The sequence below is a fragment of the Serinus canaria genome, chromosome 4A, assembly GCF_022539315.1.
Source record: "Serinus canaria isolate serCan28SL12 chromosome 4A, serCan2020, whole genome shotgun sequence".
Lineage (NCBI taxonomy): Eukaryota > Metazoa > Chordata > Aves > Passeriformes > Fringillidae > Serinus > Serinus canaria.
In genome coordinates, this window is record NC_066318.1 from 15,142,995 (window position 1) to 15,170,079 (window position 27,085).

The 27,085-nt window shown below is 57.4% G+C and overlaps 1 protein-coding gene across 4 annotated transcripts in view; it reads left to right on the forward strand.

Annotated features, from left to right (window-relative positions):
* The window catches only part of NLGN3 (neuroligin 3), a 39,283-nt gene extending 12,730 nt beyond the window's left edge, over positions 1-26,553 (forward strand). The window contains exons 2-7 of one of the 4 annotated variants that reach the window (XM_050974523.1): positions 5,139-5,872; positions 13,884-13,943; positions 16,614-16,763; positions 18,423-18,608; positions 22,650-23,439; positions 23,869-26,553. In XM_050974523.1, the coding sequence (XP_050830480.1) occupies positions 5,401-5,872; positions 13,884-13,943; positions 16,614-16,763; positions 18,423-18,608; positions 22,650-23,439; positions 23,869-24,706 (2,496 nt within the window). In that variant the 5' untranslated portion in view covers positions 5,139-5,400 and the 3' untranslated portion in view covers positions 24,707-26,553. Of the gene's footprint in view, positions 1-5,119; positions 5,873-13,883; positions 13,944-16,162; positions 16,433-16,613; positions 16,764-18,422; positions 18,609-22,649; positions 23,440-23,868 lie in introns of those variants that run through there. The other 3 variants (XM_009099445.4, XM_009099446.4, XM_030228938.2) reach the window with 3 other exon arrangements.
* Positions 26,554-27,085: the final 532 nt, after the last annotated feature.

The window sequence follows — 27,085 nt, forward strand, 5'->3', positions numbered from 1 at the left end:
CCTCCTGTAGTTGCCTTTTTTGTGGCAATGATATGCTGGCTCACATTCAGTTTGTACTCACCTGTAGCCCTCATGACCCTTGTGGCAGAACTGCTGCTGTCTCTTCTTCTGTGGCCTCTTTGTGCAGTTTTTTTGCCTCCCAATGCCTTACAGTCCTGCCCATCATCTCCCAGCCCTTTTCCCAGTCCATGTCAGGAGCATGTCAAACTCCCATCCTGGCCTCTGAAGTGCTGGGATGTCACGTGCAGATTTTGAAATGTACTTTGTTCTATCATCTAGGTCATTCATGGAAAAGCAGAGCAACAGCAGCAGCAGGGCAGACCTTTGTGAAACCCTACATGTCCCTTTCAGTGTAACTGTGAGCCATCTATCACTGTTCACCAGCTCTGTATGGACCTGGGAAATGCCCCCACAGTGCTGTGGGACCTGGAAATGTCTGCTTGTGGCCTGGATGGGTAACCTGGGATGGGTAACCTGCAGGCTTAGGGATGCTCTTGAGGGACTGCACAAGCACATCAGTCCAGTTGTGCTGCAGCTTCTCTGCTCCCCAGGGCTTCCTGTGGCTTTCTGCAGTGTTGTAGGCAGGGTGGGATGGGGCTGGGTGAGAGCTGGCATTACTGCCCAGCGGAGGAGAGAAGATGCCAGGTGGGGAGTGGGTCTGGCAGGTGCTGCTGCCTGAGAGCTGAGCACCAGCCTGAGCTGCTGGAAAGATTTGGGGCTCAGCTGAAGAAGAGAAGGCAGAAGTTTCTCATGCTGCTTGCTGAGTGCATGTTTGTTCTGGGGTGCGCAGGCTGGCTCTCAGCAAAGTACAGCGGGGTCAGATGGTGAGCAGAGCTGCACAAGGCTGGAGGGTGCAATGGGACATCCTGTCTGCTGGCTGTTGGAAGGAGATCATCCATCCGTGCCAGCTGGGTGCTTTGAGGTCTCCATCTGTCCTGGCTCTGAACCTCATGGGACACAGAGCCACAACATGAGTGTGATGAGCTGGGGCTTGGTGCCCCAGGGCAGGAGGCTGGGCCCCGTGAAGGGTCCAACACGAGAGCAGGCTGGCTGCTGGCATCTCCTCGGCCGCCTGCCAGAGGAGGTGTGGATCCGGCTTGTCTGGCTGGTGTCGAGATGCCTGAATATACATCTGCCAGAGAGGCTTCCAGAGGATCCCACCCGCCCAGGTTTCCATGGAGAGCGTCTCTTTGTTGAGGAGGAAGCGTCTGGCAGACAGTGTGGCCGTGGAAATACCTATAGAGCATTTGTTTTGCAAAGCACATGAATAACATCCCCAAGAGCTAGCAGCCTCACTTCCTCTGCTCACCCACCAGCGGCCTGGCAGAGCGACCTGGGATGCCTGCGGCGTCTTTATGCTCCCAGTTTCTCACTGCATGCTTGTGTGAGCATTCCCAGTTTGGCTGTGCCTGCCCAGCCCAGCCTGGTTTCATTTCTGGTTGGCAGGCAGGCTCCTGGCAGGCAGCAACCCATCTTCACTGGGGGACACGTTTGGCTTCCCTGCTGGAGGCAGCAGTGAGAGCGCTGTAGGCGGCAAAACTGGGAAAGTTTTGCTCCCACCTCCCATGGGATGTGAAGGGAATTGCTTCCCTGAACGAAATGTCCTTTCTATGGTCTCTCAGCTCTTTCTCATGCTTTGGAAGACTAAGAAGCTCAAGAGCTGTTGATGCAGCAGGCAGCAATGCAAGGCACATGCAACAACCCACAGTGGAAGGGATTAAGCTTGGGTTTTTATGGCAGTCTGTCAGCATTAAATTAAGGCTAAATTCCCATCCTAAATGTTATGTTAACATGAAGTTACATCAGAAGCACAGAGCACGGAACAGCAATATGAGGGTATCAGATGTGTTACAGGGGTATTGTAATTATCCCAAATCAGGCATTTGAAACCCAGGGAGTTTCACATATAGGGTTTGCATAGTCTTTCGGGTTTGTAATTGAAAAAAATCCAAACATAGGAAGGCTTAGAAGCATGTCACCGAGATTGTTTGGGTGCCTTTATTCTGTGCTCCAGGGCCATGTGCAGATGGAGGCAAAGAGTCTTTAAAAAATGATGGAACCAAATGTGGAATTACAAATGTTAAAACACCGTGAGCTGTATTTGAGTGTTAAGGCTTTGTGGCTCTCCAGAGTAACATTAGGGCTGCTGGGCCTTGACTGTGCATCTCCATATCTGGACATATTTGGCTATCTCTTTTGCAACTCACCTCTGTGCCTCATGATTTGTAAAGCTCGTAATTGGAGACAGTTTTTAGTCCTGTAGCATCATTTTGTTTAAGTTAAGAATGTGTACTCAATTCAATCTTAGCTTAGGGTTTTTTTTTTGTCTTCAGATTTCCTTGTTTTTTCAGATCTGGATGAGGATTAAACAAAAACCCAGAGGAATATCATCAGAGCATAATTCTGAGGAGCTGTAGCAAGAAGCAGTTTTTTGGCTGTGCTTTGTAAAAAGAGATTCCTCATTGTGTCAGGACAGGATGGTTACAGTGGGCGTGCGGAAGCTCCACGGATGCAAAGTGGGTTGTGAATTCAGCCCTGTGCCTGGTGTGCACAGCCCAGCTGGGCAGCTGTGTGGTGGCACTGCCTGGTGCTGTGAAATCCCTTTCCTGGAGGACTTGGTGGAGCAGCAGTGCCCATGGCAGCATGTGGCTGCAGCCATGAGGAAGCTCTGGAGCTGGGAAATCAGCTGATGAACCACCCCTGGCAGGGCTGTGGTGCTCCTGCAGACAGAAAATGATGACAGATCAGTTGAAATGGCTCTGCAGGGAGCGCTGGATCCACTATCATAAAGACTGGAAGCTGCCTGTGGCTTCCAGTCATACAAATTAGATATGACAGTCATTAATAATTATCTTTATCCTAACCTGTGGTACCTGAAGGAACCTAAGCAGAAGATTTACACTGGGAAGTTTGCCTTCTAGCAATGTCAGGCAGAGTGATGGGTCTGAAGCACCTTTGTGGTCCTGCTTGGGAATACAGCTCTGGGGGGTCCCAGGCCAGCCCTGCACCCCTGGGATGTCGCTATTAGGCAAAGGTCAGCTCTCTGCTGAAGGAGGAGCATTGCAGCAAGGAATGTGGGATGAATGATGGTTTTCTTCCAGAGCTGCAGGCAGAACGGGGCAGCCAAGGCACTGTGCTGCAGAGGCAGCTCCAGCAGTGGTGGGCAGAACTGAGCTTGGGGTCTCTGGGTGCCTCAGCTGTTCTTCTGGCCCTTGACTCAGCTTTTATTTCTTAGGCTTTGGCATCTGTTTTGGGGGGGATAACACAGCAGTGTCGTGCTCCTGCTGGTGTGTTTCTGTCACTGCCTGGTGGGGCAGGAGGAGGTGAAGGGGACTGATGTACAGAGAGGTACTGCCCTCCTTGTCTGGCATCACCTGCATTCCCTTGGCAGGCTCTGGAGAGGTGCCTGCATGCCCAGCCCTGCGAGGCCTTGCTGCCTGGGTGGGCTGAATGCAGTAACACTATTTTCTGAGATGAGTGTTTCTATTTACTGTGTTACCCTAATTTCTGAGGCTGCCAAGTTCTTTGGGTGTATCAGGAGGGCAGGCACAGCATGGGCTCATTCCCTTAATGACCAGCAGTGAGTTGCCTGCACATGTGCAGTACAGATTTGAGACACTTTCTGTGGGGGTTTTTGGTTGTGTTTTGTTTGGGTGGGGGTTTTTTTGTGGGTTTCTGTTTGTCTGTCTGGGAGATTTGGGTTTTTTTTGGGTTTTCTTTGGTTGTTTTATTTTTTTTTTGGTGATGGTGGGGATTTTTTCCTGCGGATTTTCCTCATTGGATGAGGTGTTCTCTATTTGTGGAATCCCTGCCCAACTGAACCTCCACCAGAGCTGCAAACTCCCATCTGCATACAGCCCTTATTTTGTGCTCCAATAATTTCTAGGCAACTCTGCTCCCCTCTGAGCCTGGGAGAGATCTACCGGGTGGGCATGTCAGGATGCCCTGGGGCAAAGCGGAGGTGCCTCACCACCGCTGCCGTCTCTCCCAGCGTGAGGACATGTGGCTGAGACAGGACGAGTGAGCATCCCCTGAGCCACCGCCGCCTTTCCGCGGGGACCCGGCCGCAGATCCGCCCGCCGAGGAGCGGAGCCGCCGGGGCTGATGCTGCGCTCCCGGCCGGGTGAGGGGAGCCCCGGACGGGCTCAGCCCCGCGGCTCCCCGATCCCGGCTCCCCCGGGAGCAGCGGTGCTGCGGGGGGAGCCCAGGCGAGGGGCACTTACATAAGCCCTAAATGCGCCAGGCGGTGCTGGAAGGTGAAGGGCAGAGCGCTGAGAATCCACAGAGCCTCCAGCGAGGGCTCCCTGGCACAGGAGCTCTGCTCGCTGACACACATCCGCGGGTCTCCATCTGCAGTGCCCTCCCTTCCCCGCGGGGGCTGCCACAGCTGCTCCTCCTGGTGCTGCCAGCCCGGGCGGGACGTGGGAGCGCAGCTCTGCCTCCCGGGCTTGCCGGGGCAGGAAGCGGGTGGGAGGGAGGGCAGATGCCCACAAACGGGTTGGAAGGAGGGCAGATGCCCACAAGCGGGTTGGAAGGAGGGCAGATGCCCACAAGCGCTCTGGCTCTTCCCCTCCTGCCCGCCCAACACCCGGCTCCTGCCTGGGCTCTCCCTGCCTTGCTCAGTGGAGGGGGAAGCTGATGGGGACTGTGCTGGTGGGCGGGATGGGTGCCTGGCCAGGACGTGTGGGTCCAGTTTGCCGGTGTATGCTGCCCCGAGCAGGGGAGCAGTGCTGTGCTGAAGCCCAGGCACGGAGCACAGGCAGCTCCGGCTCAGCCAGGAGAGGAGAGGTGCCAGTGGGATCTTGTGCAGGGGCTGTGCTTGGCACCAGTGGTGTCCAACGGGCTCCTTATGGGGAGGGACACAGCACTGTCTGCTTATCTTGGCACCCAAACTCTGGGCAGCCCCTGAGCACTGGGGACAGGCTCTGCAGGCATGGGCAGACCATGTGTGTGTCTGCACATGCTCTGCTTGTTCTGCCCGCTTTTGCCTGCTCCCAGAGCCACCTGCCCGGCTGCTGGCAGAGCCAATGAGCACCCATGGGTGGGAGGCTCAGCCAGACATCCTGGCTCCTTCTGTACTGCAGGTCTTCAACTCTTCCAGAGCAAGTCTGCTGTTAATTCCCTCCATCTCTCCACAGTATCAGCAGTCACCTCCGGGCTGGGCCGCTGGCAGGCAGGCAGCAGCAGGCAGCTGGGAGGCCGTGAGGAGCTGGTGCCACCTCTCCCTGCGTCCGTGCTCCCACTCACCCAGCAGAAGGTGTGGCTGCGCACCCCTGACTCCTGTCTCTTCTGCTCCGTCTGTTCCTGGTGGGCAAATTGGAGGCTTGGTGTGATGGGGCTGCTCTGAGACCTCGCCCCAGGAGCTTCAGGCCTGGATGTTGGTGCTGTTTCTCCCAGACAATGTGGCTGATACTCTGGAGAAGCCCTCTCTTCCCCCCTGTTCTCCAAGTGCCTGAGCTGGTGGCCAGCTGGGACCTGCGTCTCACCCTCTGGGTCCTGAGCTTTGCCTCAATGGTTGTGGAGGGCCAGGTCTACTCGCCCACTGTCAACACGCACTATGGGAAGTTACGAGGGGTGCGTGTGCCGCTGCCCAGTGAGATCCTGGGGCCCGTGGACCAGTACCTGGGGGTTCCTTATGCTGCTCCCCCAGTCGGGGAGAAGAGATTCATGCCCCCCGAGCCACCACCATCCTGGTCAGGCATCAGGAACGCTACCCACTTCTCACCAGTCTGCCCCCAGAACATCCACAACGCCGTTCCCGAGATCATGCTGCCCATCTGGTTTACCTCCAATTTGGATATTGTGGCCACGTACATCCAGGACCCCAACGAGGACTGTCTGTACCTCAACATCTACATCCCCACGGAGGATGGTGAGTCCCCACTGGGGTGACCGCAGGAGAGCGAGGGGGGGGTCACTCCACCCCTCCCCAGCAGTGGTTGGTCTCACCTGGGTGTTGTGTTTGAAGCATGTGGTTGTGGACCCTGCAGCATGCTGTCTGTTTGTGGAAAGCTTTCTCTGGCCACGCAGCTTGCCCTCTTGCCCTCAGCTGCCATCTCTGTCTCGCGTGCTTTTGCTCCTCCACGCCTCCCAGTCCCACCCCTCCACCTCCATGGCATCATCACAGGTTCCTCTCTTGTATTGCTAAATCTGAATCCGACTCTCTGACCGCAGATCCACAGAGTGACAAGCTGATTTGTGCTCCCCACAGGCGCCGAGTGCCAGGTTCTGTCTTGAGTTGGTTCGAGTTCGTCCTTCCTCCCTGCTTCCCACCCTCCCCAGGTCCATGCGCTAGTTGTGGGCGTGGGCTGCGGCTGGGAGGAACACTCTCTGCCTCTCCCTGGGAAGATGCTCCGGCAAGAAAGGGACCACGGAGCCCTTTTCTGGGCCCTGGTACGGATGGGAGGTTGGGGTGCACCGGCAGACACATCGTTTGGCTGCTCCTCCGTGCGCCGGTGGGCCAGCGGCAGAGCGATGAGCCTGGCGTGCTGGGGACGCACGGGGCATGGTCCTGTTGGGGTGAGGCTGAGCGGCGCTGGGTGCCTCCTCGTCTAACCTTTTCCTTTGTAGGGGATCCCACCTGAACTGTAAGTAGAGGGCAGAGGAGGCAGCGCCTGCCCGCACGCCCGCCCCAGCCTCACCGCAACAGGAGTCCCCAGGGATTTTCAGCGGGCCGGAAGGGACCCGCAGCGGTCTGCACACAGCAGAGCAGCCTGGCGGGTCGGTGCCTTCTCCCAGGCTGCCTGGCTCCACTCCTCTGTCTCTGGGGCCCACGGAATGCATCATGCCTTCCTTCTCGCCCAGCACGGCTGGCCCAGAGTTTTCCTCCCATGGCGACGCTCCCTCCCCACCTCCCGCGGTCCCGGGGGCGGTGGGAGGGTAGCAGCGTGGTTGTGATTGCATGCCCACTCCCATCAGTGGAGCCTCCTGTTATTTTGTAGTCTTTTATTCATTTTACAGTAAAACGGATTTCCAAGGAATGCACCCGAAAGCCCAACAAGAAAATATGTAGGAAAGGAGGTATGTAGCAAGCCGACCGGCAGAGAGGCACAGAGAGGAAAGAGAGAGAGAGTGAGAGAGTGAGAGGGTGCCTGGCTGGCCCCCAGCCTGCAGCACTCCTCCAGCACCTCTCTGTGCTGCCACCCGGACTGTGGACCCTCCAAGCAGCCCCCCTGCCACCCCCTGCTTCCCACTGGGAGGAGCCCCACGGATGCTCCGGCCAGCTGGGAGCACAGCTCTGGGGTCAGGTCATCAGGATGCTCATGTTGCTCCAGGCCTTTCAGAACAGCTTCTCCTGGGCTGAGCCTGCACTGCCACCTTCATCCCACTGGCACTGACAGCCTCCTCATCCCTGGCCATGAGCAGTAGCCTCTGATGGCAGGTAGCACTCAAATGCATCCCTCCCTTAGGTTGGGTTACCCCACTGGGGGGTGTATGGACCTGCTCAGGGAAGGACCTGTGTGATGGGGGACTGCAGTCCATCCTGGGCTGAGCTTTTCCCCCATTGCATCCCTGATCATTTTGCATCCAGAGTTCCTTGGTTAAAAGCATAAAGCCTCTCCTGGCTGTGTAAATGCTGCAGATTCTGCCCTGAACTTTGTGCCTGCCAGGGCTGCTCCCCACTGCCCACACCCCCACGCCAGTCCTGCCAGTAAGGATTTGGTCTCCAGCCCATGGCACAGCAGCCTCCCTGAGCCCTAGATGCCCCATGGGGAGCCAAGCACCTCCAGTTCAGACATGTCTGCTTTGCCTTGCCTCCCCTGACCTTCCCCCATTGCCCCTAAATAATCCTGTATTCCCAACCAGTGACATGCACAAGGGAGTAGAGACATACAAGTGGTAGCTGGCTCAGCCCCGTGTCAGACACAATACCTCACCCATCCCTCCACACAGCCTCGTGCAGGCAGGGAGTGCTGAGTGCTCTGTGCATCCCAAAGATGAACGTGTGGATGGTCAGGCAGCCAAGCTCTTCTGAAAGGCTCAGTACAGGGCATCTGCCCTGCACAGGCTGCTGTCCTGGGCATCCTGCAGCAGCAGCAGCAGCATCCCTGCATCCCAGCCTCTGTCTCCCTGCACCCCTGGGTTTGGCGGGGCCAGTGCAGCTGGGCTTGAAGGTTTGGGGAGCGCTTTCCTTCCAGCCGTTTCCCCCAGTTCTGTTGTTTGGTTTCTTTGCTTTGCTTTTCCTGTTGCTGTCCTGGCTATTCACACGCCATCTCTCTGAGTGCCAAGGCTGCCCCTGAAAGGGCTGGCACATTAGGGAGTCTCTGCACGCTGCCTCCGGAGCCGGCTGTGCCAGTGATCACCAGCCACTTCAAAGCGCTTCCTCTCCCGGCCCTCCCACCGGCTGCCAGGGCTGGCAGCCCCCCGCCACCCCCCTGCAGCCAGGGCCAGGGAAGCAGGCTCCAGGTTACTGCCAGACAAGGGGATGATATAAGGCATGACAAAACACCTTGGGTGTGCTCATCTCCTGGGTTTCCCTCCCCGCTGGCTCTGCTCATGGGCAGGGTTTCTTTGCAGCCCATCTGCAATTGCCTCTGGTCACCTCCCAGGGAGCTGGTGGGGGACATTCCCTTTGCCCCCACTGGCCTCTGTTGACTCATGGACCAGCAGATGCCCAGTGCCAGCCATTTGGACATCCAGGTGTGGCGTGCCAAGAATTAAAGCACCCAGACACTGGCACTTCCCTCCCGCTCTGGCCAGGCGCTGGTAGCTGTTGGCTTGAATTAATTGAGTCACTTGTGATGAAACACAGAAGCTCCCACACTCCTCATTGTGTATCCTAGGTTAGTAATGCTTGGGGAGAGGGTAATGTACCTGCAGTGCTGATTTCCTCAGGTTGAACATTTGAACATTGACTCATTCTGGAATAATCATGAGTACTATTTCTAAGGCCACAGATGAGCAGTGATAAGCTCTCCTCTCACAGAATAGTATTTTGGTGGTTGAAAATGCCTCAGCTCCCACCTTACTGGAGTTTTCATGACTTCTGCCACCCCTAAGCTCTGTGTATTTCAGAGCAGACAAAAGACTGAGAATTTATCAGTCATGCTTGTTTATCTCTGGGACAAAAAAACATCCCTGTTTCCCTGCCCAGTTGTCCACAGTCATTTCCTCTATGGAAATTTTCTAAATGCCAGTCTCCTCCATACACATTGGTCCCTTCTCTGGTAGCAGTACAGGGCAGCAGTGCTCTGAGAGCAGCTAGCCATGCATGGTGCCAGGGGAGCTGATAGCACTGAGGCTCATTTGAGGCTCAGATTTTGCTGCAAAAATAGTGCTGCCCACCCAAAGACCACGTACACACACACACCCTGGGAGCACAGTACCTATCTGCAAAATGCAGCTCTGCCCCATGCTTTGTGCTGCCAACACTTCCAGCCTTTTTTTGGCTATGGTAGATGCCAAGATGATTTTTCCTTCCCTTCCTCACCAGCCTGGGCAATCCTTGCTGCAGGGCATGAGGAGGTGGATGTCATTTTTGGAGGGGAAAAATGTGATTGCCCTGCACTAAGCAGCTCTTCCTGGTTCTCATTAGCGAATGCCCAAATCTCTCTGGCTGGGACTGCGAAGAGTCTGTGACATTGCAGAGACAAATGTGCAGGTCCAGCATCTTCCTCTGCTGTGTGAAGGGGGCTGGAGCTCCCAGCAGCTCCTGGGCTCAGGAAGCACTTCAGCAGCTTCTCTGCTGCTCTCCAAGAAGCTGACTTGTCCAAGTACCAGCTGAGGCTTCCCTACAGCTGCACGAATTCTGCAGTGCTTCCTTGCTGGAAGCTTCTTCCCAGCCCCCTCGAAGCCTACTGCTCTGCAGGGCTGGCTGTGGGCAGACTACCGCCCTGGTGCTCCAGTTCCACTCCGGGGAGAGATTTGCCAAGGTGAGGGTCGGTGTTTGTGCTGCGGGGGCAGCAGAGCGTGAGGAGATGCAATGCTTTTACAGAGTCCACTCAGGGATGGAGATAACTCCTCTGCATCATTCCAGGGCAGGGAGGGGCAGGGCAGCACCGAGGTGTGCTGCAGTCCTGGAGCAAGGGCTGATGACACAGGTCCCAGCTGAGCTGTCCCTGCCTGTGGGCTTGTGCAGCAGCAGGTTCAACAGCTGCACCGTTCTTGGCCCTGTCCCTTGTCACTCCCAGAGAGGCAGCTGAGATGCTGTGGCTGGCAGCAGGTGTCCCTTTGGGTGCATGAAGCCATCAGAGGCTCTGCTCCCTGCAGCATCCTGGCTGCTTAACAGGAGTGGGTGCCCCAGGGAGCTCCCACTGAGGAGAGGGTGCTGAGCTGCCTATGGGTGCCCTGAACAGACGTTTGGAACTGGAAAGGTGTCATCTCAGGCTCCTGCTCTTCTCTTATCCACACCATGCTGAGAATGAGGGCTCTGAGAACTGAGGCTCCTTACCCTGCTTTATCTCTGTTTGCACTGGTGTCAGCGCTGTTGGTATGGTTTACTCAAGATAGAATAAATCCAGCATGGATGCCCCTGTTTCAGGCAAAGTGATTTTTTTTTTTTTTTTAACTAAAGTTGAACTTAAATCTTCCTAGTGGCTCAGATAAAAGCGTCTGCATCCTTCCTATCAGCCTGAACAATGTCACTTTGCAGTCAGCTTAAAGTGAAGTGGCAGACAACAGACATTCACTTCCTGGGTTAGTGGAGGGTGTTTTTGATGGGTAAGGAGAATAAGAGCCATGAGCCCTTTTAGTTTTTTCAGCTGTGAGTCCATAGGCTTAAACCCATCCTCATGAGAATGGGTGCTGCAGGGCTCTGTGTGGTGGCGTTTCTTAGAGCAGAGGAAGGTCTCCTGGCCTGGGTGTCCCTGAACATGGCAGCAGCCAGTGGAAAGTGTTACTGGGTGAGGGAAGTGAAGCTGTGGTTGCTGACACAAGCTGGGGGGCATTGGTGGGTTGTGCTGGAGGTGAGCACTGCAGCAAGGGGCAAAAAGCCCACTTGGTCACAACAGTCGGTGTTGGCCATAACCACCCTGGCACCTTCCTGCTGATGGGTGAGGCTTGTGCTTTGCATCTGCCACACACACATGCCACTGCTGATCCCCTTCCCCTGGCCTGCATCACTGCATTCTTGCTTTGCTTAGCTTCCAAGTGCTGCTTTCTGCCATCTCTTCTGCGGTGCCTGAAGCTCAGGTTGCTGGAGGCTTGTCCCAGCCATTCCTAAGCTCTGCAGCAGCAGTCTCCAGCTGGATCCCTCCCTGCTCAGCTAGGACAGGTGCTCAGGTCACAGAGATGTTGTCCACTGCCCTCTTTTACAACCTGACAAGTCCTCATAGCTGATTCCTCCATTCTCATCTGCACAGAGACTTCTGTCCCTGAAGGAGACCAGGCTGGAGGGCTGTAGTCTGGCCAGTCCCAAGGCTTTAACAGCACCAGGGCCTTTGGCAGTGGAAAATGATCTCCAACTGCCGGTGGTCAGCTTCTCAACTCTGAAACACAGTGTGGATCAAGGCTCACAGGGTGTTGTCTTCATTAGAGAAAAATCCCTATCCCTTAGAAGTACCAAGAGGTTGGTGCACAGCACTGGTTACAAATATTGCATGAGCACTTCGTCATTTAAGTGCTTTCTGGGCTTGCAGCTCTTTCTAATGAAGACACAGTAGGTCAAGCTTGCAGCTCCTGCAAAGAGGCTGAGTGGCTGCACATGCCCAGCCAAGTGTGTGGCTGGGGGTGGGCTGGGCAGGCAGTGTGGGAAGGATGCAGCAGGAAGGGGGAGATGCTGGGGCTGAGGTGCTAGGGCAGGAGATGACAGGGATGGGGGTGGTGCTGGGTGGAAAGAGGAGAAGGATGTGAGATGCTCACAGGATGGCCGGGTGGTGAAGCAGGAGGTGAAGGGGTGGGGCTGGAGCATGGTGGGGAAAATCAGAACAGCACATGAGACAGCTGATCAATCCCTGCCCTTGGCAGGAGCAGCTCTACATCACCTCTTTCTGGCAGTGTGTCCCACCTGGTCCTAAACAGCTCCCCAGGCCGCCTCTTCCAGTGCTTCTCTGCCCTTTCTGCCAGAAAGGTTTTCTTCTCATCCTGCCTCCTGTAGCCCCAGGGCTGCCTGAGAGGGACTTGCTGTTCCACCTCACCACCTCACAGTATTCTTTCATGTGTTGGGATGCTACTGCAGCTCCCATCATGCCTCTGCTCCCAGCATTCATGTGACCCACCCTTCTGTAAACTTTTCATGCCTGCTGGATTTTTTGAGGTTTCTGGTTGCTGCTCCTCCAGACTTTCTCCAGCAGGTCATGTCTGCTAAAGGCATTCTACAAGCCTCTCACCCTGATGGAGCTGCCTTACAGCCATTTCAGATCTCTTCCTCCCCCATCACAGATTCCTTGTAAATTCAAATCCTGTCCCACTCCATGCTGCCATCTCTGTTATCCACCTCCTGTGTCACCTGCAGAATGCCACTCCCAGACTGACTGGGCATGGCTCCCCAGTTTTGTCTTTCTGACCAGTTTTGTGCATTTAGTCCTATAGTTCCATGCAGCCACAGGCTTGCCCCTTGCTGGTGTGAGCTTTGCTGGGGGCTGTGAAAGCCCTTTCTGTGGCAATGGGAGCTGTTGGTGGTGGCAGCAGGACCCTGGGGACAGCCAGGTGCCTGGCAGGGTGTCAGACCCCCTTGTCTCAGGGGAAGGTCCCTGAGCAGTGCAGGCACTGTGTGGATGAGTCCTGCCTGGGGGAAACCCTGCTGTCTCCCCAGAGGTCACCATCCCCTGGGGAACTTTTTGTAGCAGGCATGAGGGAGCAGAGGACTTGCAGGCATTGGTCTGCAGCTCTAGGAGGATGAGAACACCCAGCCTCTTCCTGAAATTCAGAGCTCCAGGGTACAAGGGATGGCACCACTTGCCTTTGTGTCTACACTGGCATGCAGTCCTTTGCAGGAGTAGGGTTTTGGCACAGGTTTTTCAGCACCCCTGCTCTCTGCCAGCCCACAGGCCACCTCTCCTTGCTCTTGCTGGCTGCAGTTTGGGGAGTGCCAGGCTCACTGAAGGCCATCCACAGCAGCAATCCACATGGGGCTGCTGGGCTGGTCCATGCCCCAGCACTGCAGGTTGGTGAAGGGACACAGAACAACTGTAAGGCATTCAGGATGTTACAGAAACTCATATCTTTAGGATTCTTCCTTGGTCAGGTCAAGCTGACTGGTGCCTTTGAAATCCTCAGTGAAACATGGAACATGTCTTGTAAGGAGGGAGTTGGTGCAGGATGGAGCCAGGCAGCTCAAGGAAGCAGCTGTCGTGAAGGATCCCTGTGTGCTGTGGTGGTCTCATGCAGTGGTCTCATGTCTGGCCCTCGTGGCCAGGCACAACAAGGAGCCACACACCGTGTGGGGGTGATGGGCAGGAGCCTGCCTGGTGGTCAGTGGCCATGCAAGCGGTCATGTGAGCTCTGCAGAGGACAGTTGTCCCCAGGGGCAGCAGAGCTGGGAGCAGGGCTGGGTGCTAGGAGAGGGAGCCTTGCCTGGAGCTGAGGGTGCATGACCAGGTGGGGGCCAGGCTGGGATGCAGGAGGATCAGTAAGTGCTTAGAGAGACTCATCCACCACCAGTGCTGATGCTGTCAAGCCCCACTCGTGTCTTCCCTGGCACCCCAGCCCTCCCCAGGGAGGATCTGGGAAGGGGCCTGGGTGAAGCAGCAACCTGGCACACTCCTGGGGCAGCCCTGCCCGTGCCCAACACTGCCCTGGCTCTGGGAGAGGTGCAGTGTGAGTAACCAGCAATGCTGTGGGGTACAGGCGTGGCCCCACCGTCTCTGCTATCATGCTATTTTTGAATTCTCTTTTTTTTTTTTTTTTGTGTTCTTTTTTTTCTTTCTTTCTTTCTTTTTTTGTTGTTTTGTTTTTATTTCCTTTTGTTTTCCTTTTTGTTCTGTCTCCTCGTGTTTGGTCCCTAGGAGCCAGCGCTAAGAAACAGGGCGAGGACTTAGCGGATAATGACGGTGATGAAGACGAAGGTATTTCTGTGCTCGAGGCTGCCACTGCATGACACGCAAAGCAAAGCAAAGCAAAGCAAAGCAAAGCAAAGCAGCTCCGTGTGCCGCCATCCGCTGCCACCCCCAGGGAGCCCTGTGTGTGTCTGTCTGCCGTGCCAGGCAGCTGCGCGGGGTGGGGGGCAGGCTGGCCGGCTGTGCAGGGCACCCAGGACCTTCCCCTCCTCCTGACGGGGGAAAGCTCATGGGGTTTTTCTGCTTTAGGAGGAGTTTGCTCCTGCTCAGTTGGAGCGAGGGCAGGGAGGAAGCATGGCAGCTTGGGAGGAGAGAAGCCCTTGGGCACCTGGGCCCATTTCACCCTGAGCCCACAGGTCACATCCCACCTCCAGCTTCGTCCCTCCAGAGTCAGTGACATGCATCTGGGAGCCAGCAGCCTCCCCATCCACCCTTGCCTGAACCTGCCGTGGCTGTGCCAGCAGCCTGAACACTTGGCACCCAGAGGACATCTGGCCACACACAGAAGACCCAGGGTCCATTTGGTTCTGTTAACTTCTCTCCTTCCTCACCCTGTGGAAGTTAGGTCCTGCTTGCAAGCACCAGCCAAGACAGAGCAAGCAGCCTTTCAGGCAGATGTGATTCTAGATGTATGCCAGGACTAAGCAAGCTGCAGAATAGGCTATTTTTAGTAAAACAGGGTGGTTTGTCTGCAGGTTATGGAGTCAGCGTGTTTGGCTGCAGAGATGTGATGAGGAGGTAGGAGGAAGGGTTGGCCAGGGTACAGCCCTAATGTGCTGAGGACAGTAAAGCCTCATGGTGTGCAGAAAGCCCGAGGCAGCTCGAACGAGGCCTGGCAGATGGCATTTAGGATCTGGGAAATAGATGAAAAACTTTTTCCTTGGCAGTACTAAAACCCTGTTGTTTACTCCAGCTAACCTGTGCCCCATGATCTCTTGTACCAGGGCGTAAACTGGCGTTCAGCCTAAGTGATTCCACTGTGCTAAATCCACACACACCAAAATGTGCTGCAGCAGTTGGGAGATGTTTATTGCCTGGTACATCTCTGTACCTTGCTGCCATTCTGCTGGGAGGAGGGCCCTTTGTATGTCAGGGAGTGGGTGCAGGATGGAGAAGACACAGGCACAGGCACTGATGTTCCTGCCCCTCACATTTCAAGCAGGTGATACTGGAAAAAATTGTCCTGGTGTGGCTGTGCCACAAAAACAATGTCTGTCCTGGAGGAGCTGCAAGCACCTTTTGCTCCCCTGGTCTGTGCATCTGTCTGGCTACATTCTGGCAATAGGAAAAGAGACAGCACAGGTTTTGGGTTTGGCGTAGCCTCATTCTCCTGGAGGGAAGAGGTTTTCTGTATGGGAGGGCACCTTTAGCCATGCCATGGGCCACAGCTGGAGGTGAGAATGGCCACAGGTACCCATCAGCCTGGCCTGCAGCCTCCTACAATGGGCAAGCCACAGGCAGGAGTGGACATGGGCAGGGCCTAGGTGGGTGTGAGGGAGCACGAACAGCTCAGCCGGGCACTGGCGTTGGTGTGGCTGTGCCCCAAGGGTCCCAGTCCTGGTGGGACAGTGCTGTGCTGCACTGCTGAGGGAGGCAGGCAGGGAGCAGCAGCTGCCTAGGGCAGCTGAGGCCAAGCAGGCGCTGCCAGCCCACCTGAGCAAGGTGCTGGGCGTGAGTGAGCACAAGGGAGAACAAAGTCCATGGGTCTGGATGGCCAGCCCAGGACAGGGCTGGGCAGCGCAGGCATGTGGGACCTGGCGATGTCTCCAGGGCGGGTGCAACTGCCTCGTCCATGTGACATGGGCAGGATGCACCAGGATGTTGTGCCCTTGTGGGTGGCCATGGCTCCATGAGGGATCACCAGCCAGTGGGGCAGAAGGGGCAGGATGTCCCCTGGGCAGGAGAAGTCGAGAGAGGGAGCGTGGCTGCTCCCTGTCCCCTAGGCTCCCACTGTCCTTCCTCCCCAGCCCTCGGGGTCCCATTGCCCATCCTCACTCCATGCCTCATGCCCTGTCCTCGTCCAGACTCCGTGCTCACCTCCCTGACACGCACACGTGCATACACTGTCTGCCTCATCACCATGTCTGTGTCTGGGCACTGGGGTGCCGTGGGATTACATCCAGACAGGCAGGTCCCTGCCTTCCCAGGGGAATGGGAACGGGGAGTGGGAGAGTAAGACACTGGAGCACACATCAGTGGCCCCCCCTTCTAGGTCCTGCACACCCCCATCCCTGCCCCCCTCCGCAATGCCAGCTTCCAGGACTCAAGGAGTACTTGGGTCCAGCCAAAGACAGGACATGGGGCTGCATCCTGGGGCTGGACTCTGCAGCTCCCACCCACAGCAGACCTGATCTGGCTCCCACACCACGCCAGAGCCCAGCTCCGGGAAAGAGCAGCGGGTCCAGCCAGCGTCCCTCCCTCACGTGCTCAGACCCCTGAGGGGACAGCAGTGCGGGGACAGAGCAGCAACAGCCACCTCCCGGAGAGGGGCTGGCAGGGTTGGTTCAGTGGTGTTTGGCTTTGGGGCTCCATGCTGTGGCCCCAGGAGAGCTCTGGCTTTGGCTCCTAAGCCCCCTCCCTGGTCCTGGCAGCTGGCATTGCCCTTGTCCTTGGTCTGCCTGTCGGGCAGGGTGCTGCGGCCATCGGTGCGGTGCTGTGTGTAACCACCTCTCCTTCCAGACATCCGGGACAGCGGGGCCAAGCCGGTGATGGTCTATATCCACGGTGGCTCCTACATGGAGGGCACGGGGAACATGATAGACGGCAGCATCCTGGCCAGCTACGGGAACGTGATTGTCATCACCCTGAACTACCGCGTTGGAGTGCTCGGTATGAGCTGGCTGCCGTGGGCTGTGCCGGCAGCACAGCCGGGCAGAGGGACAGCCCTTGAGCCTGCCCGGGCTCGGGCCGGCCGGAAAGAGGGCGGAGGGGGCGGAGGGCCCGGCGGGATGTGCTGCGGGCACTGCCCCTGCCTTCGGCCCTGGCAGCCCAGCAGTGCCACGTGGCACATCCCCCAGCACACGGTCACAGCCCAGGCTGGGTCCTGGCACCAGCCCCCCCCGGCTCATTTACTCAAACTGGCTCAACTGAAAGCAAATATTGGTTTGTGGTTAAATGAATAATAAATGTGTTTACCCAGCATCTCCTCCTGAGAGGCTCAGACGGGTGAGGTGCCAGCGGGTACTGCCTGGCTGTCCTGGGGACCTGGCAGCTCTCCCTCCCTGGGCACAGGCAGCCTCCAAGCCATTTGTGCTGCTGGGACCCCCTCAGTAACGCACCATGACGTGGCCGTCTGCAGTGGGGACCACAGAAGGTGTCAGGTGCCATGCTGAGGAGGGTGACAGCCCTGTTTCCAAAAGCACTGGTGACTTAGAGAGGCAAAATGAGGACAGAGGGTCAAAAGGCAATGCAGTCCCCTGCCTGAAGCAGGAGAAACCCCCAGGGGGCTGAGACACAGGAGGCTGGGATGGAAGACCACTGCTGCTTCCTTTGGCAGCGTGAGAACAAGGGATGTAGAGGTTTGGGGACAGCTCCTTTCCAAGCCAGGCTGCTGACTCTCTTCCTGGCCATCCAGCCTAGCATGCTGCTCTCCCTTGGGCTCCTGGCTGGGACCTGGGGCAGCACGTTCCTCTAATGGCCTGCAGAGCCCATAGTTTCATGTGGAAGATGATAGTTAACCTATTCAAAACCTTTTAATGTCAAAAGTCCTAAAATGGATAGGTGCAAAGATAAGACACATGAGTCACAATATGCCATTAGATTTAAGTGGTGCCTTCATCATTTCCATTGAGGTGGGGCACCACACCCAGCCAGACCCCCTCCAAGTGCCAGCACAGCCCTGGGGCCACTCCCTATGTGCTGGTGTTACCTGCCTGGATTTTCCCTCGGGCCCCTCAGGTTTTGGCTTCCTGCTTAAAGTCAAAGCAAACGAAAGAGTGATAACTTATCTTGGGTGTTTCCTGTGCTATTGAAAGCATTTCTCGCCTTCTTCCTCACCAAGAGCCTTTGTGTTTGAAGCTGCAGTCGGTTCCTCTCTGCCCAGCCCACCTCCTGACACTTACAGAGCCTCCCCCAGACCACACTAGTCCATGGAAGGCATTGGCTGTGCTCACACTCGCCCTGCCTGCAGCCACTGATACTTTCTGAGCTTTCCTTAGGGCTGGTGTGAGATGTCTTGAGCTGTTCTAGCCCAGGTGGTGGTATGGGTAGGACAGAGCTTTGTGCTCTTTACCCTGTCACTGCTTGTTGTGGGCCGAAGAGGCTCCCCGAGGTTTGCAGCTGCTCTCTCACCCCTCTGTGCTCTGCAGAGGGTGGCTGGAGCTCAGTGGTGTCCCTGCTCCAGCTTAGAACTCACAAAACTCTCTTGGTAGCTTGGTCTCATGGTGGGATAGGGTCCCACAGAAGCTGCCGTAGGTCAGGGGAAGGGGGGTGGGAAACCAGGACTTTCCCTGTTTCCTCATCCCTAACCGGGCTCCCCTTGGCCCTCAGGGTTCCTGAGCACGGGGGACCAGGCTGCCAAGGGCAATTACGGGCTGCTGGACCAGATCCAGGCGCTGCGCTGGGTCAGCGAGAACATCGCCTTCTTCGGGGGGGATCCCCTGCGCATCACCGTCTTCGGCTCGGGCATCGGCGCCTCCTGTGTCAGCCTGCTCACCCTCTCCCACCACTCGGAAGGTAGGTGTCAGCCCTGCCCGAGGCTGCTGCAGCTGCAGCTAACGCCCTGCTGATGCTACCCCAGGGAGGGGAGCCCGCCCGGGTCCTGCTGCCCAGCCTAACAAAGTCAGGGCTGCTTTCTAATCACTCACTGGTGAGAGCGTGGACCAGGACTAGGAGGCAAAACCTTCTCATCCAGGGCAGAAAGAGGCCAGTGGCAGAGCATGTGGGAGACAGGGATGCAGTGGGTGCTCCCTGTGCACAAGGCTGCAGCCCAGGCCCAGCCCCTTGGAGTGGGGAGAGGTGGGGACCCCACACTAAGACAGGAATGCTGGGTCATCCCCTGCAATGGGATCCTCAGAGAGCACAGCAGCCCTTGGTTGCTTCCAGGGGCAGGAGGGGTCCTGCGCTGGTGCTCAGGTGTTCCTAGTGCAGGTGTGGAGGGGGTGCAGGGCATCATGCACGGCACTGGGAACAGGGATCTCAGTGCTAGGATCTTCCCCTCTATTCCAGTATTTATACTGGAATAGAGGGGAAGACAGAGCACCCCAGACATCCCTCCTGAGCCTGGGGAAGGATGGAGGGCCCTGTGGAGGACTGGCAGAGCTGGAAGTGCTGCACCTAGCAAAACACAGGTAGAAGTAAAATGATTAATATCTGTAAATATAGCAGAGTGTTTACTCTAAATAAAGAAAGGAATTATTTGTGCTAAAAGACTGTGTTGGAATAAGAGCAAATGCATGTAAGCCACCTGCAAAGACATTTACATCAAGCACTGAGGGGTTGAAAAATTAACTGTGTGATTGAAGGTGTTTTTGATAAACTTCCTAAAGGAAATTACAGGAGCAAAGCCTGAAGTGGATATGGTCCACAGGGGAGCAGCCTACCAGGGACCTGCTCATGAGCTTTATATGAGGGTGCAGCCATCTTCCAGTGCTGTATCCCCAGGTGTGGTGCTGAGGAGAAAGGGACATGTGTGAGCAGCAGACACAGGCATGAGTCTGCCCTTCAGAGGCACACAGCAAATTGCACTCAAAGCTGAAGAGCTGCTGCCCTGCTCAGCAGCCTGGGAATCACACAGGAATGGAGACCTCCAGAACCTCAGCAGCGCTGATGGCTGGTGATGGGGAGTCTTTTACAGGCTGAAAGCTCCTGCAGAAAGAAAAAGTGTTTTCTCTGCCCATATTGAGTGTGAAAGGCTGGAGGGGGAACACTATGTGTAATGCATTCTCAATGCTTCTAAGGGTACTTCTTTCCATCACAGGAGTGCAGGAGTGTGTGCTTGCCTGCCCAGGTAGCCCCAGCCTCTTGCAGGGGTCCAGACTGGAGCAGCATGGAGAGAGGCCGAGGGTGGATTGGAGGGGCTGCTCTTTGTGACTTTTCAGCCATGAAAAATAGTCCTGCCAGTATATGCACTTCTCAGGTGACGCTACACTTCAGGCCACTAAGCCCTGCACCTGCTGAGTCCTCTGCTGCCCCATGCAGCCCCAGTGCCCCTGGTGTGGCTGCCCTGCTCTCAGAGGTGCTGGGTGCCCTCACTGCTGGGGCAGAGGAGCTGCTGCTGGCTGTAAATGCTGTGGGGCAGGAGGGGAGTGCTCAGTGCTGCAGCCAGTGTCTCATAAAGCCAAATGGCCATAAAATGACCTCAAAAAATTCCCTGTGCCAGAGCACCCACATCCCCAGGGATGGGTAGCTGGCTCTGGAACACAGCATGGGAGCAGTGCTAAGCTGCAGCCTGCAGAACAGGTTTGTTTCCACTGCATCAAAATAAAACTTTTGGTGATCACAAGCTATTAATGAAGCTGCTGATTTGTGCCTGCTCTGCAGGTGCTGCAAGAGACAGACACTGGAGGCTTGGTACAGCACATGTTGGGTCTGGCTGCTGGGGAAATCTGGAACTCCCTGCCAGCTTCAGGCCTTGTAGGGTCACTCTGATTCCTCATCACTCTGATTCCTCATCACTCTGAATCCTCTGATTCCTCATGACCAAAGTGCTGTTTTACTCTCCAGCCAGCCATACCATGGCATGAGCAGTCTGCCAGGCAAACTTCAGGTACTTCCTTTGCCCCATCTCCTTCTCCATGGGGGCTTCTGCCCTTTGCTGCCATCCCTCCAGATCTCAGTTGGACAAGGCACCAGCACCCTGCTTTAAGCAGGGCTTGGCCCAGCCATCGCCAGAAGTGCTTCCAGTCTCAGCTACTGGGCAAAGCAAAGAGGAAATCAGGAGCTGGCAGCAGCTGGTGGCAGTCTGCAGCTCCAGCCACGCTCTGGCAGAGCCCTGGCCCCACCACTTGACTCCACCATGCTGTGGCAGCCAGTCCTGCAGGAAGCAGGGTGTGTTGGGACCCTCACCAGGGAGGGGAACAGGAAGGAAAGGCAGAACTTCACCTTCCTGCCTGGGCCTCAGCGGGCCGCAGAGGTCCAGTGTGGAGTGCAGGGTGCTGCTGCCTCCCAGGGTGCTTGTCAGGCTTCAGTCAGGTGCTGGCATGGAGCAGGAGGACATGAAAAGCCTGGGCTCTCACAGAGTCCTGGGACAGGATGTGGCCATGCAGAGACATGGCAGAGGGGCTCCATCAGGGACATGACCAGCTGACAGTGACATCAGCTGCCCTGTACTTCCCCAGGCAGTGGTGGGCAGGGCCAGAGCCCAGCCTGGTGAGTCTGTCTGGGAAGTGATGCTGCTGGCAGGGTGCAATAGCTGCTGCTGGGACAGCATCTCCAGGGAGCCAGGAAACTCCATCCTGGCTCCTTGGCACGTGGATGATGGTGCAGAGCAAGCAAGCCTATGGCCAGTCTCCAGCCTGTAGGCTGGGTATGGCTTTCTAGGGCACCGGGAGGTGACAAACAGAGCTTGTGACTTCTCTTTGTCCCAGTGCATGGGACTGTACGTCAGGTACTTGGCAGAGTGAGGACTGTGCGTGCAGACAAGAGCTATGGACATGGTGGCTGGGAGCCAGGAGCCTCTGAACACTTCTGTTGCGGGAAGGTGCTGCTCTGCAGAGTGGCACAGCCTTGGTTGCACAGGGGTTCTCTGCATTTCAGGGGGCCAGGGGCAGCCCCATGGGCACCACACTGCTGTGCCAGCACCGTTCAGGGGTCACCTGGAACAGTCCCTCATGGAAAGCAAGTGCTGGGGTCTGGCAGGGGTGCAGGCAGCACTTGGGGTGCAAAGAGGGCTGGTTGGAGAGCAGGGACCCCTGGGTGCACCCCGGACTGGCTGCCTTTCACGGCCCAGAGGCTCTGCTTCCTCACCACCCTTTGTATTCTGAGCACAAGCACCATTGACATGGGACTGGAGCGAAGCCACGCATTTCTCTGCCTGGGCCAGGGCCTTTGTGGCCTCGTTTTCCAGGGCGAAAGTCCACTCCCTCTGTGTTCCTGGTGGCAGAAAGGCCCTCTTTGTGCATCTGGCAGCGTGCTCCTGCAGGGCCGGATTGGCACTGAGCAGCCCCAGCTGGGCAGGAAGCAGCAGGGAGGGGGTCGAGGGGGACTCTGACAAAGCAGTGGGGTGGGACACGGCAGGGTTAAGTGTCCCCAAGCAGGCATTAACCCTCCCACTGCTGCCAGCCCACAGCCTGGCTCCTCAAAGAAGCAGGGGCCAACTGGGCTGGAAGACCGTGCTGAGCCAGGGGCAGCATGTGCCCCTCAGGGGCCCAGGTAACACATCCCTGGGGTGGCTGGGGTAGCACAGGCTGCTTGACAAGGCCAGGCTGTGATGCAGCCATGGCCCCTCTTCTCCCCACACTAGGACAAGGATGCTGGGTCATCCCCTGCAATGGGATCCCCAGGGAGCACAGCAGCCCTTGGTTGCTTTCAGGAGCACCCACTTGCATTCCCAGCTGCCATCCTGCCATCCCCACAGCAGCCCTGAGCTGAGCCCCCTGTGTGAGCCCAGCTCAGCAGGCAGCAAAGCTCAGGGAGAAGGCTGGGTGTGGGCTGCAGTGCTGGGTCCTTGCAGGGCTACAAGATCATCAATGCCTTCTCCATGCTGCATCCTGCAGTGCAGCACTGGGATGTTGGAACCCTGCTGAGAGCTTCCTCCACTCCCTGCCTGTGTTGCAGGTCTCTTCCAGAGAGCCATTATCCAGAGCGGCTCCGCGCTCTCCAGCTGGGCAGTGAACTACCAGCCTGTGAAGTACACCAGCATGCTGGCTGACAAGGTGGGCTGCAATGTGCTGGACACCGTGGACATGGTGGACTGCCTGAGGCAGAAGAGTGCCAAGGAGCTGGTAGAGCAAGACATCCAGCCAGCCCGCTACCACGTGGCCTTTGGGCCAGTTATTGATGGGGATGTGATCCCGGATGACCCAGAGATCCTGATGGAGCAGGGCGAGTTCCTCAACTATGATATCATGCTGGGGGTCAACCAGGGTGAAGGGCTGAAGTTTGTAGAGGGTGTGGTGGACCCTGAGGACGGCGTCTCAGGCAGTGACTTTGACTACTCAGTCTCCAACTTTGTAGACAACCTGTACGGCTACCCCGAGGGCAAGGACACCTTGAGGGAGACCATCAAGTTCATGTACACAGATTGGGCCGACCGGGACAACCCTGAGACACGGCGCAAGACTCTGGTGGCCCTCTTCACTGACCACCAGTGGGTAGAGCCCTCGGTGGTGACAGCCGACCTGCACGCCCGCTACGGCTCCCCCACCTACTTCTACGCCTTCTACCACCACTGCCAGAGCCTGATGAAGCCTGCATGGTCCGATGCAGCCCACGGGGATGAGGTGCCTTACGTGTTTGGGATCCCCATGATTGGCCCCACAGACCTCTTTCCCTGCAATTTCTCCAAGAACGACGTCATGCTCAGCGCCGTGGTGATGACCTACTGGACCAACTTTGCCAAGACAGGGTGAGTGGGGATGGGTGCTGTGCCTCGGGGGTCTGCACTCACTGCAGCTGTATCCTCTGGGGCTGTGCTGTGGTGGGGGAGTAATCATACCCAGTGTGGGACACTGAGCTCCCTGTGCCCAGAGGTCCCCATGTGCTGCACCTTCACTGGGGCCGTGGCATCAACCACAAAGCAAGAAGCTTAGATCATGGCCAGCCCCTGGGACAGGACCCAGCCAAGCCGCAGGGGTGGGGAGGCTTGTTGGCCCTGGTTATCTTGGGTGAGACTTGAGCCAGGGTTGGGTGTTGCCCAGTCATTCAAGACCTTTTGCCAGCCCGACCTGTGCCTCCACTGGCAAAGGTCCCCTCAGTTTCTGTCTCTGCATCAGCTCTCCTTCTTTGTTTCTTTGGCTTTTCCCAGTGCTAGTTCTGTTCTGCCTGTGTTTCACAGGGACCCCAACAAGCCTGTCCCCCAGGACACCAAGTTCATCCACACCAAGGCCAACCGGTTTGAGGAGGTGGCCTGGTCCAAGTACAACCCCCGTGACCAGCTGTACCTGCACATTGGGCTGAAGCCACGGGTACGCGACCACTACCGGGCCACCAAGGTGGCTTTCTGGAAGCACCTGGTTCCTCACCTGTACAACCTGCATGATATGTTCCACTACACCTCCACCACCACCAAAGTGCCACCACCTGACACCACACAGAACTCCCACATCACCCGCCGTCCCAACAGCAAGATCTGGACCACCAAGCGCCCCGCCATCTCGCCCGCCTACAACAGCGAGAATGGGAAGGAGAAGTGGAGCCCGGAGCAAGAGGCGGGCACGCTGCTCGAGAGCCCTCGCGACTACTCCACCGAACTGAGCGTCACCATCGCCGTGGGCGCCTCCCTCCTCTTCCTCAACGTGCTGGCCTTCGCCGCCCTCTACTACCGCAAGGACAAGCGCCGGCAGGACACGCACCGGCAGCCCAGCCCACAGCGCGGCGCCTCCAACGACATCGCCCATGCGCCTGATGAGGAGATGCCCTCCTTGCAGGTGAGCCAGGGGCACCACGAGTGCGAAGCTGTGCCATCCCACGACACCCTGCGCCTGGCCGCTCTGCCCGACTACACCCTCACCTTGCGCCGCTCTCCGGACGACATCCCGCTTATGACCCCCAACACCATCACCATGATCCCCAACTCGCTGGTGGGGCTGCAGACCCTGCACCCCTACAACACCTTCACCGCCGGCTTCAACAGCACGGGGCTTCCGCACTCACACTCCACCACCAGGGTATAGCTGCCCGCCGCCGGCGCACACGCATGCACGCACGCACACACACGCAGCAGACACTGGCAGAGGGACGGGCGGAGCCCGCAGAGCCCCCGGACGGAGGGGCAGCGCCCACAGACGGTGCAGCTCCCAGCCCAGAGACCTGTGGGGTCCCAGAGCGGCCCCAGCGCTTTCTTTTGTTCCTATCTAACTTTTGAGAAGTGCTTTGACTCTCCTGGCCTCAGGGCCCCGTGGGTTGCCCCGGGACACCAGTGGGGTGCAGGAGGGACACGGTGTAGTCCTGCACAACCCACCCGTGCAGGTGGGCAGGGGTACCCCACTGTCAGTGGCCATGGGGTTCCCAGTGCCGTGGCTGTGCCTCCCAGTGGGGCGATCACATACCCAGTGCTGAGCCCACCGAGCACCCTGGGACTGACGAGAAGCGGGACCAGGCATCCCTCTCAGCCAGTGCCCAGACATCCCCAGGCATCTTGGCAGCCCTGGAAAAGGCTCCTTCACTGTGCTAAGAAGTGGCCCCAGGCCATGGTGCTATAGGCAGAGGGAATGGGCAGAGTCCAGGGACCTGGCCTTGTGCTGGATGCGGGCGCTGGGGCTGGTGCCGGGGCTCAGGGACCCTGGGAGCAGGGCCCTGGGCTGGAGACTTGGCACCTCTGCCCCTCTTTGCGCTGCAGAGAATCTCTTTTGTGTCAGTCATTTCTCTTTGCAGAGACGTTTTTTAAGCAGATCTTTAGTTCTTTACACACTAACGGAGTCGCCGCGTTTTGTCCTTTGTAAAGATTTTAAAACCAAGTGTTCTTGATATAAAATAAAAAGCCAGTTAGAAGCCAGCGTGTGCGCACGGTGCCGGCCCCCCATGGCGCCCGCCTGCCATGGGTGGGCACCAGGCAGGGCAGTGCCTCCTGCACTGTGGGGCTGCGCTCTTTTGTATTTTTTGATATTCTCCCTCCTCTGTCACCCGTGCCCACGTATCTCAGCCAAAAAGCCTATCCAACGGCCTGCCTGCGAGCACCCCCGCCCCGGTCCCTCACCGCCACCACTGGCCAGTGCCACCCACCGCCCTGTGTGGGCATCACCTGCTCCGAGCACTGTCTGTTCACTCCCATGAACCCAGGACAGCCCCTCATGCTCCCCACCCTGCCCTGCTCCCCCAGGAGCATCCCACATCCCTTCACTACTGCCCCAGGGCTGTGCTGCGCCCTCCCTGCCCATGCTTGTTGCCCGAAAGCAGAGCCAGTGCTTTGCAGCCTGCGGCAGGAGTGGGGCGACAGGATCAGGGTGAGCTGCTCATCAGCATCAACTCTGCCTCCTAGGTTGCTTCCACTGGGGCCTTTACCCCATCGTGGGGTGACCCCAGCTCCAGCATCCAGGATGTGCAGCTGGAACAGATGCCTGGGTAGGGACTCTGGGGGTGATGCAGCCTATGTGGGGCTGGGGCATCTGCCGTGGCCACCGAGCCACACGTGGCTCTAGGCAAGTGGCTTTGGTGTGGTCGGGCATGGAGAAGGCGCTGCAGGGGATCCCACGTGGGGTACCCCAGTCTCAGCCCCCCAAGGTGAGCACTAGCACCTGGGGCCTGGGGAGGCAGGAGAAAGGGACAGGTCCTTGTGGGGACACCATATCTTGTCCCTGTGCAAGACGGTCCGGCTGGCAGACGCTGCCCGTGCTGGCGGCCGTGACGCACCGGTGCCGGCTGGCCCTGCTGCCTGGGGCCAGCGCATCGATGGCCCTGCTGGCCCTACTGCCCGGGGCCAGCACAACAACGGCCCCGCACCCCGCCCCGCGCAGGGCTGAGGGTGAGGATGCTCGTTGGAGAATGTATTTATACCCTGTCACCCGCGCAGAGTAACAAATTCCAAATAAAACAGAAGTGATATTTTTAAAAGCGGTGTGTCTCGCCTCTTCTTGGAGCATGCAGGGCCTTGGGACTACCGGGCTGGGTGGGTGGGGTGCCCTGTGCTGGTCCTCATGTCCCTGGTAACCCCCTACAGAGGTACGAAACAGGAGGACCCTGGTATCACACACCATGTCAGGGTGCTGGACACCCACATGCAAGCTGGCACCATACCATCCAGGACTGCCAGCACCGTGTGCCACAGTGGGGAGGTGTCCCCAAATCCCCCCCGCCCTGCTGCCCCCAGCACTGGGACCCCATGTGGGAATGCATCTGTCCCACAGCCCCCTCCCTCCAAACTTCAAACCCCTTCCCCAGCTTTTCCCAGCTGAGCTCCCCTCCCCCTATTTGCCAAAGAGAAAAGCTGCTGGTTTCATTTCTTTTTAATGTAATTTCAACTGGAGTTGCCATGGAAACCAGGAACGGAATGGGGGGGGCTGAATTGCCTCCAGGCAGCACGAAGACACTGGAGCCAGGGCCGAGGCCCCGAGCCA